The 10,434-nt window shown below is 39.5% G+C and overlaps 1 protein-coding gene across 2 annotated transcripts in view; it reads right to left on the reverse strand.

Moving 5' to 3' along the window:
• Positions 1-7,986, reverse strand: part of LOC124031824 (paired box protein Pax-7-like) — a 64,516-nt gene extending 56,530 nt beyond the window's left edge. The window contains exons 1-5 of one of the 2 annotated variants that reach the window (XM_046343536.1): positions 7,766-7,986; positions 7,468-7,562; positions 6,052-6,287; positions 5,345-5,474; positions 4,920-5,048 (exon numbers count right to left, since the gene is read on the reverse strand). In XM_046343536.1, the coding sequence (XP_046199492.1) occupies positions 4,920-5,048; positions 5,345-5,474; positions 6,052-6,287; positions 7,468-7,562; positions 7,766-7,791 (616 nt within the window). In that variant the 5' untranslated portion in view covers positions 7,792-7,986. Of the gene's footprint in view, positions 1-4,919; positions 5,049-5,329; positions 5,475-6,051; positions 6,288-7,467; positions 7,563-7,765 lie in introns of both variants that reach the window. The other variant, XM_046343535.1, reaches the window with a different exon arrangement.
• Positions 7,987-10,434: the final 2,448 nt, after the last annotated feature.

A 10,434-nucleotide genomic window follows, 5' to 3' on the forward strand; every position in this document is an offset into this window, starting at 1 on the left:
TTCCATCAGCTGCTGTGATGGTGATGTAGACTATAGCCCAAGTCATGGAAGGGAAAAAATATACGTCGCCATCATAATATCATTTTCCTAATCTAATGAGAGTATACTGATTTACCGCAGTACCCCCCCCCCCCCCCCCATGGTGTTTCTTGCTTAATAACGACCATCTAAATGCATTCTAAGGAATGCTCTTGGGGGAATGTGAAGGTGTTGGGCTGCCTGTAAGATGCACAAAAGCATGTAAACCATGACCCCTTATTCAATGAACGTATATAAATATTGTTTGATGTCAGGGAAGCAGGCTTAACAAAACTGATTTAAATAAATTACAGAAGAATTATGTTGCCTCTTAAATCTCGTTTGGGGAATGAGTGATTTTGACATCTCCCCATGTTTATTTTTAGTATAGGTCCTACATGGCCTTAAAAAGCACTAGGCCCCAGTTCACCGGATGAATGGGGTATCTTATTATTCCTAGCATTAAAGAGATGCAACATGCTTAACAAAGACTTTTAAATAGTAAATTATGGTCATTTGTTGCTGGTTTGGCTAATTTGATTTGTTCCACGAATTATGTCACTTTCCGTGTAATAGAGTTCCGTCTGGTCGACGGGTTTATAGCCTACCCATGCACATTTGTTAAACCTCTAAAAAACACTGTATTTCTGGCCACAACAGTGGAATTAAATGGCATATAATTATTATTTCGGTCTTGAAACGTTGTAAGGGAGAATCGCCATCAACATTAACTGCATTCGTCACGGATAGGCCTACCCAATCGAAAGGTTTAAAGGAGAAGTGTACATAATATCTTAATATCAGCATACTATTAGAATGAAATAACAGTTATAGGAATATATATATAAACCCAGCATACATTATTATTAGCATTATTATGTCTATCGGGCTATCATTATCATTTGTGATGTGATTATTATGACAACTGACTCAACCCCCTCCGCTATTAAAATATTCCACGCAGCCTGTTGTTTTTTTTGCTTTTTATAGGCTATGTTTCTTAAAAATCTCGCCATGTAAATTCCAATGAAATTTGTAGAGGCAGCGAGGGGGAAAAGGGAGGTTAATCCGAATTGAATACATTGATGCTCAGCACAGGACCAAGCCTGTGATGATTGTGTTATCTCTACCCAACATTTGGGTCTCCCTCAATTTCAACCCAGCCAAATAGCTGCGAGAAAGTGCAGATGGAGTCACTCTCGATGCCTTAGGACATTTTTGTATTTATTAATAGCTAAATAACTTCCCCACACTTTCACTAAATCTCTCTCACCATTCTAGATGGATTTGTTTGAAGTGGTCTTCCGACACATCCAGGCATCCTTTTTCTTTCAATGAAGCTTAGGCTATTTCGGACTCCTAAATATAATTTTCGATTTTCTACAACTGTAGAAAAAGCAGCACGCATGCCAGATCATGCTCCGGAATATGTAATATGGCAGCCTTTTGTTTTTATTCAGTATTGCATGACTCCTCAATGTGGCTCAATAGCTCCTCTTATTTCTATAACCATTTAAATAAGTAGACCATTTATATCATGGTTTCATGGGTAGGCTCTTTGAGTTCTCGGTATAGCCTATCTATCATTTCCAAACGCGTTTTCTAGGTTATATTCCTTTTAAGACGTGTATTTTAACGTCGTTTGAAATTGAATACAGAGAACGGCCGTGTCTGGGGCCTGGGGATGAGTGACATCTCGCTATCTCCTTGTGGCCTCTATCATTTCCTCTGATCCCACTCACAACAGTCACAAATCCCGCCTGGCCCCTGTTTGATTAGATTGAGAACCTCAGGTAATCCGACCGTTTGTTCAAGTGTCCATTTGTCCCTTCTATCACGCACGAGGGCTGAAGATGGTGCGTGTTGGTTTAATCAAAACCAATTGTTCTTTATGAATTGACCGATACACTCCTTTCAGCCACCATTTAGGGGTCCATTTTCTCAGCACCAATGCATCATTTGAAATGAGGTCACTCATCGACCATGGGATGATCAATGCAGATATCCTGATAACGATGGAATGCAATCTTTTAAACATTGATATGATCACGTAATAAATCCTTGATCTCGATCATAATGATTTACTATCTATTTGTAAACATATATTGAGACTATTACCTTATAATTAGTCCACTCTAGTGTAACAAAACATCATATCATGAGTCTTTACATCGCAACATAAGCTCTTTGGAAGGGGCAACGTATGCCACTATCAGCAGTCCCCTTCTAAACTTGGCAAACGTGTCACTCGCGCAGTGTTTAAATACGTTCTAATGCAATCTGTCAATATCAGCATGGGATGCAAAACATTTGGCCTACTATTTTACGGAGCATAGCTGCAGTATTCTCTTACCCAAAAGCCAAAGCCTTCGCAGTCAACTTAAAATCCGAATGGACAGCAGCGGTTATTTTTGAAAGCTCAGACTTCAAACACGATGCCCCCTTGTTTGGTGAAACCACCCCCGCTGTATTCTAATAAGCCTATGCATCTAGCAATTTGCTTGCAATATGAACTGTACAATTCACTTCAAATTGACATTTCCATCACCAGATTCGAGTTTGGCATGTTAAGAGTTATATGCTCCAATGCAATCCCAAAATAAAAATGAAATAAAACAAAATAAATATATGAATACAATCTCGACAACTATAGCCTATAAAAGAAACCTAAAATCTCATGAATTTGTGCCTCCGGCTAGCTGCAGAGTGGGCCGTTTAGAGATGAAAGTGAAAAGAAATAAAAGGCTCAATTTAATCTGCTCTAAAACCCTTCAACATAACGTTTGTGCTTGAAACTCCAAGAGTGAGGGCTGATAGGGGATAAATACATTTCTTACCATGCCTGCGAGCTATTACACCCCTCTCCAACACAGACGCCTATTCAACAGACACCGGTTTCATTACGAGCTGTAATAAGTCTTAACATTATTAAATGCCAGCCGGATGATAGAATGAAACAAGCGCAGAGATGAGTCTTTTTAAGAATAAAAAAAAATGGGACAGTTGGTAGCCTGGTTTCAACATGTCACCATCAAAAGCCAAAACGTGGGCAAAACATTTACAGAGGGTTTGCGAGACCATTTCATGTCCAAAAGAACGCAGGATCTACAGTGGGGCCTATGGGTCAATGTACATTATAGGTCATATATCCATAGCCTATATAGCCCAATCTTAGTTACTTTCACACGGTGTATGCATGGGCTAGGCTACTGACAAATAGGCCGATGACAACGTGGTTTGAAGCTAATCAGGTTAGATTTCTAACGAAGAATTGTGGTTTAATCAAAAGCGCTTACAGCCCCCGCTGGCCCCTGAATCGGCTCAATTGTTGGCGGGTCAATTGTTGGCAGTGGAACCCGTTTCAACACGCCTGTCGAGCTATCATGGAGAGGCGTTCTGTCTACAATACGACATGATCATACAGCGACACGTAAAATAAACAGTAGTCCATAATGAACTGGTGTCATGTCCCATAGGTCAGTTATGTACAGATCTACTAACAAGTTGCAGGCAACTTCATGCTCGAGATAAACCAACAACACAGGCCATTTCATGACACGAGCCCATAGACAACAAACTATAGACATCTATCAATGAATCGGTTTGTGAAATAGATTAAGAGTATGTTATAGGCTAGTCTACATTCACTTACAGACCCATTCACCCCACCCCCTTCATTGCGAAAACATCAGTACAGGTTCAGTTAGAACAGAAAATAGCTCGATTCTAAAAAGCATATGCATTTCCAAACAACAATCGAAACGCATTTTGCACCCTCCACTGCTTAATCTATTCCAACAGACGATTTTATAATATTTACAAAACTATATACCAGCAGGGTGGATTGAATAATTCATTTGCCTTTCGTTCTCCTCTTGGCCTTTTGTCCAAAGTTTTCTCCCCCTTTCTTTGCGGGTTTTTAAGTGTGAAAAAAACGTCCCACTCCTCCTTTCACTGCCCTGCTTTTGAGGGGTTTGTCTTTGTACCTCAGAATCCTTGCCTTCAATGGAGTGGAAGTCTTGAGAACTGAAGTTCATCTTCAAGTTTAGAGAGGCTGTCGCTTTAGAGAAAGGCTTTTTGTGCGACCGTTTAAACAACAGATAGGCTACAAAATGGTTGATCATTTCATTTGGAAATCCCTGTCTTTTTTTCAGACACAGGATCTAATGTATTTTGACTAGATAATACCGAGGTCCCATCAAAAAAGCGCCAGGACAAAAGACAACCCCGTTTCTTTGTAGCCGAAATATTCCACATAATAAAATATATATTTAAAACTGACCCAAAAAATGACAACTAAAAAAGTGTAACAAATAATAATAAGCCATTTTCAAATAGACCTAGGCCTAATAAAAAAACGAATTAGGCTACAATTGCGGCCGGTTTATCGTTTTAGCAAATGACTAGCTTCCGGTTTATTTTAACTTACATATTAGTTAGCCTATAGGACTATGATAATACCCAGCTATGAAGCAGTATACACGCGCTACCTAAATAGGCTAATGTCCAGGATCAAGAATCGCTGCAACCTGCTGGTCGTAATTGATATTGATTGTTACATCGGTCATCTGTCAGTTGTCGTTTCAAGGGACCATTTACCAGCACCAAAGGAGTCTGTTGTGCAAATGAATGCAGTCACAAATACCCTCCGTCAAGGCTCATATAAATAATTAAGCAGGTCTAGTTACGCTTGTATTGGCAAACAGCTTAACATCACGAAAAAAAATCACAAATGTGTGCAAAAGAGCAATTAGGTCCGTTTTAAATTAAGGAAGTGCATTCCGTGAACAAAACAAACAAAGCTGAACAAAAATATTGCAACATATTGAGACAGGATGTTGTGCATAAACCTGTAAGAGGTTGTTTTATAACGCGAATGTAATCCAATTGAATTAGCCTACCTTTATCGCCAAGAATGCCATCGATGCTGTGTTTAGTTTTCTTCTCTCCGTCTTCATCTTTTTTATCACAATCTTCTTCATCATCTTTCTTCCCAAATCGAGCTCTCAGAACACGACTAATGGAACTCACTACAAGAATAAAAACAAAACAAGGTAGGCCTAGAGTAATTGCATAGTCATTACACACAGGCTAAAACAAATGAACACAAATCGAAATAATAACACAATGCAATTAAGTTCAGGCGACACTATAGGCCTGTTTTTAGCCGACATAAAACTATGCTGGTAGTTCTAAATACGTCATCAACCTAATGTTTGTGATGGTTTCATATAAACCACTATTATGGAGAACTAGTATAACAAAATACATATGAGCAAACATCGCTTGTGTAGTAAAAAGGGTTGCTTACCAGATGAGGCCTCACCTGAAGGAACTGTGCTTCTGTCACACACCCCGTCCTTCAGCAGCTTGTCTCGGATCTCCCAGCTGAACATGCCGGGATTCTCGCGCTTGTACTCCTCAATCCGTTTCTCCACATCGGGCGTTGCTACCTGCTTTTGGGTTTAATTTACGCAGAACGATAGTAGAACAGAGAGAAAGAAAGAGAGCGAGAAAGAAAATGAGAAGCAGAAACAATGCAGAAAATAGAATAATAAACAAGAAAAATACAAAAAGAGGAAAGGAGAGGAGAAAGAGCACGAGAAAAATAACTTCAGTACAGGTTGAATGTACTGAAAAATCAAATCTGAATGGACTAATTCCGTTTTTAAAAATATATATTAGACAACTTCAAAGTCTCAAGGCACCGGAAATATAGGCTACGAAATTGCTCGTTTTTGTCCATTTCGATGGAAGGTTAATAAATAGGTAAGCAACAAACATGGAATGGAGTACAATATCCACAGTAAATACCTTGGATGTCCAGTTACTGTTTAAATATTTGGTGGTCCATAACGGTAAACAGTCATGATAAATAAGAATAATAATTATACGAATAATTATAAGAATAGGCTAATATTAATAGTATTATTAATAATCATATTATTAAATGTATTTTGATATTTGTAGGATATTAGCGTGTAATAATAATGGTTGTTATTGTTTTGTGAGGTAGAACTTTCTCAAACTCACTCTGGGTTTGCTTCCTCCTATTGCCCCGGGTCGGATTGATCCTGTTTCTTGATACCGACAAAGAATTTTGGACACGCAACCATGGGAAACTCGTAGCTGTCGAGAGATCACGCAGGGACGGATACCGTGGTGGGCCATCTCCACTATCTTGTGTCGGATATGATTTGGCAGTGGTCTTCCGTTGATGAACACTCCACCGAGTTGGTTTACCCGACCTTGACCCAGGGGAGTTGACACTGTGCAGAAGAAAGAAGGCCTACTGTGAAAACATTTCGTGTACACATCAAATGCAACATTGGCATTAACACCTTATTCGGAATGCATATTGTTTTACAGTGCAAATGATGACTGCTTGATCTTTAGGCCTATAGGCTACATGTTTGAATATTTAGCATATTTTTGTAGCGTTCGAATATTTTTTGATAGGCTAATATGCATATGTGGATGCCTAATGCAATTGTTATTAGGCTATACGACCTAGTGGAAGTCTATTGCACAATGTAGGTTAGGCCTATATTTATGTAGTCTATATATACAAATAAATGAATGTAGCCTATAGGCGTGTCCTATTCAGAAATTAAATGTGGCCATAAAAACATCAACATAAAGGCCTAAACCCACTGTTTCTACATTCAAAGTAATTGGACACATTTCCAATAATGCTTGAAGTGAATGAATCCGTAGCTTGCTGAATTTGAAAATGACAAAAATAGACATTTTAGAACAGAATCGACAAGTTATTTTGGGGGAAAAATATTTGATTTGAAGGCAGAATTTGTCATTAGCCAGATGACACTTGAGTGTTCCATCCGTCATTGAAGAGGCTGTGAAGTGTGTGGCTTTGTCTGGATTCATTATTCACCGCCATGCCGTACAAATATTGATGTAATCCTTTGATTCGTCGTTTTGATGTGTATTTTACTTTTATTTCCAGCACCAGGACACTTCAACAAATCCCGGATCTAAGATAACTTGCAAGCTTCGTGTTCTCGGAGATTTTATTGGAGCTACTTGAGCACGAACCTTGTCTGGGAGACGCTCCCACGGACGATTAATCAATGCAAATAAATTGTGCATGTACATTTTATTCACACGTGTGTATATTTACATAAACAGTCACATAATCGAGTACCCAGACATTGTGAAATCCTAATATAAGTTTGACTTTCGTAAAACCTATTGTAGTCTACAGAGGGGGCAAACGTGTATAAAATAATGAATAGACTAACTTGTCCTTTCAATTTGTATAACTATAGCCAACATTTTGCCGTTTCAAATGTGATTGAGGATAAAGGCCCAAATCAAATGCACATTTTATTGATAAACAACGTGCTTTAAATTAGTAATAAATGTTGCTTGGAATGATACAGTAATTTCGACAATGATGGATGTTTGTAAATTGCATGCATCACCTACCTTCCAAAGGGAAGCCAGTGCGCGGATAGTTTTGTCCAGGCGCTGGTCGCATCATTCGCGGTACTGTTCCTGGCAAAGACGACTGCATTCTACAGCTAAAAGTAGCAGGAAAAACAAGGCCAATATTTCATCGGCTAAACTAAGTCGAGACTTGTTTGTGGTAATTGTTTTGACGATGAAAAAACAAGTGCAGTCCACTCAACAAAAAAAAAATGAAAAAAAGACAAATAGGCCTATACTCATCCAAACGGACGAATCTCTGAAAACGAAAGACCCCAAAACCGTAAAACACACTTACTTCTGATGTAGCACCGTGGGGAGCATGAGCGGAACAGGACTGCTGAGAAAAAGGTACACTGTGTGTGTACAGAGAGAGGGAGGAGGGTGTCCCTTAACTCTCAAGTGCGCAAAGGTTGCTTAATTCTTTGCAGCGTTTTCCTAAAAGCTCTGGTAGTTTTTGATGACAAAGTCTGCATGGAGGTTGGGTGTTTAAGTGATAACTTTGGCGCACGGCGTAGGGGGTTGTCGCGCGCGCGGATAGGCTCTTGGTCTGAGCTTTCTTTTATTCATGAGGGGATGCGGAGTACAGCCAAGTTTTCTCCACCAATCACAAAAAACGGCATGCGACGTAAAACACATTTTGCGCCTTCCCATTCATTGCATGCCGCATCAAAACCATCCCAACCTTTTAGATGAAACTGCCACTGGGCCCTGGAGATTCTTCTTCAGTGAAAGATAAAAACAGTGTGTTTTGGACGTAGAAGTAAACTCAATTCAGGATTTAAGTATGTAGTTTGTTGTTTCATTGACGCATATGAAAAGCTTAAAGACGCGGGCTATGTCTACAGTCATCTCGAATCTAATCGCATGATAATATAGACAGGAAACGCGTTTTGTTCTATACAACTAGAATACATGACTGACTCATTCATTACAGAAGGTTTCCAGTTTGCTCTGGACACACCAAGTCGAAGATGTCCCCTTTTGGAAAGTAATACATTGTTATAATAGACCTACATTAATTGCATTTGCTTGATGAACAAGTTTGGACCAATAACATCAATGATACTTTTAAATTGCAATTATGCAATAGATTCTACGGTCTTTGGTGCCATTTGGATGTGACAGGGAACATATTCTTACCACGAATAACAACACCTCATAATAAACTAATTTGGTTAGAGATACAAGTGGCAAAGTAAACGTCCTTATAGGTTATCAAATGCTAAACTGTATATGTTTTATTTGCGTAATTGGAATACACATGTTGTTGTTAATAATAATATTAAAAGGTCTCCGTTCCCGAGTTGTTGTTCTACTAAAAGATCTAGGGACTATTGACATATACACTGAGTATACCAAACATTAGGAACACTTTCCTGATATTGAGTTGCCCCCCTGCCCTTCCCCCCCTCTGAACACCATCAATTCGTCAGGGTAAGGACTCAACAAGGTGTCGAAAGCGTTCCACTGGGATGCTGGCCCATGTTGACTCCAATGCTTGCCACAGTTGGGTGGTGGAACATTCTTGATACACACGGGAAACTGTTGAGTGTGAAAACCCAAGCAGCGTTGCAGTTCTTGACACAAACCGCCTGGTACCTACTACCAGACCCCATTCAAAGGCACTTACATTTTTTTGTCTTGCCCATTAACCCTCTGAATGGCACAAATACACAATCCAAAAGGGGACATCTTCGACTTGGTGTGTCCAGAGCAAACTGGAAACCTTCTGTAATGAATGAGTCAGTCATGTATTCTAGTTGTATAGAACGAAACGCGTTTCCTGTCTATATTATCATGCGATTCGAGATGACTGTACACATAGCCCGCGTCTTTAAGCCATATGCAACTAAAAGCCTATATTTCATATGAAACTCCATTGTATATAGACGTATTTCTCTACTGTATTATTGACTGTATGTTTGTTTTACTATATGTCGAACTGCTTTGCTTTATCGTGGCCAGGTCGCAGTTGTAAATGATAACTTGTTCTCAACTTGCCTACCTGGTTAAATAAAGGTGAAATACAATTTAAAAATGGAAAATGTCTCAGTTGCCTCAAGGCTTAAAGATCCTTCTTTAACCTGTCTCCTCCCCTCCATCTACATGGATTGAAGTGGATTGAAAAAGCGACATCAATAAGGGATCGTAGCTTTCACCTGTACTCACCTGGCCAGTTTACGTCATGGAAAGAGCAGGTGTTCTTAATATTCTGTATACTCAATGAATGAGTATACTGGCGTTGAGTTGGAGATAGGACAGGCTACATTTAGCCTATTTGTACTTTAATGCTTAGGACACAAGCATAGTCTATACGCCTATAGCCTGCCCTATTCTGTAAGTTTGACCTCAATCAATAAATAGTCTACTCATAAATAGACCTAGTTGACGGGCTTATGCAATAATGAACATACAAGAAAATATAGGTAACTGACAAAATAAAGGAAACACCAACTGGGCCAATACCAGCCACCAGAACAGCTTTAATGAGCCTTGGCATAGATTCTACAAGTGTCTGGAAATGGAGTGGAAGGATTCGACACCATTCTTCCACAAGAAATTCCATAATGTTTTGTTGATGATGGTGGAAAACACTTTCAGGCACAGCTCCAGAATCTCCCATAAGTGTTCAGCTGGGTTAAGATCTGGTCACACACACACACCCTTTAAACCCCTTATGCTCTTTTGAGACCACTCTTTCAATGAGATACCTTGCCATGGTAGCCAAAATCCTGGGCCACAGGGCAGTTTTATACATGACCCTAAGCATGTTGGGAACCACACCTGTGTGGAAGCATCTACTTTGAATGGATTTATACTTTGTATCCCTCATTTACTCAAGAGTTTCCTTTATTTTGGCAGTTACCTGATTGAGCAGTCCTGAAGTGGGTAGTAGGCAGAGGCGGATTTAGGTACAAGAGAAATGGGCAGCCGCCCAGGGCGGCATCTTGCCGGAGTCTATCA

This window comes from Oncorhynchus gorbuscha, linkage group LG03 (assembly GCF_021184085.1).
Source record: "Oncorhynchus gorbuscha isolate QuinsamMale2020 ecotype Even-year linkage group LG03, OgorEven_v1.0, whole genome shotgun sequence".
NCBI classification, from domain to species: Eukaryota; Metazoa; Chordata; class Actinopteri; order Salmoniformes; family Salmonidae; genus Oncorhynchus; species Oncorhynchus gorbuscha.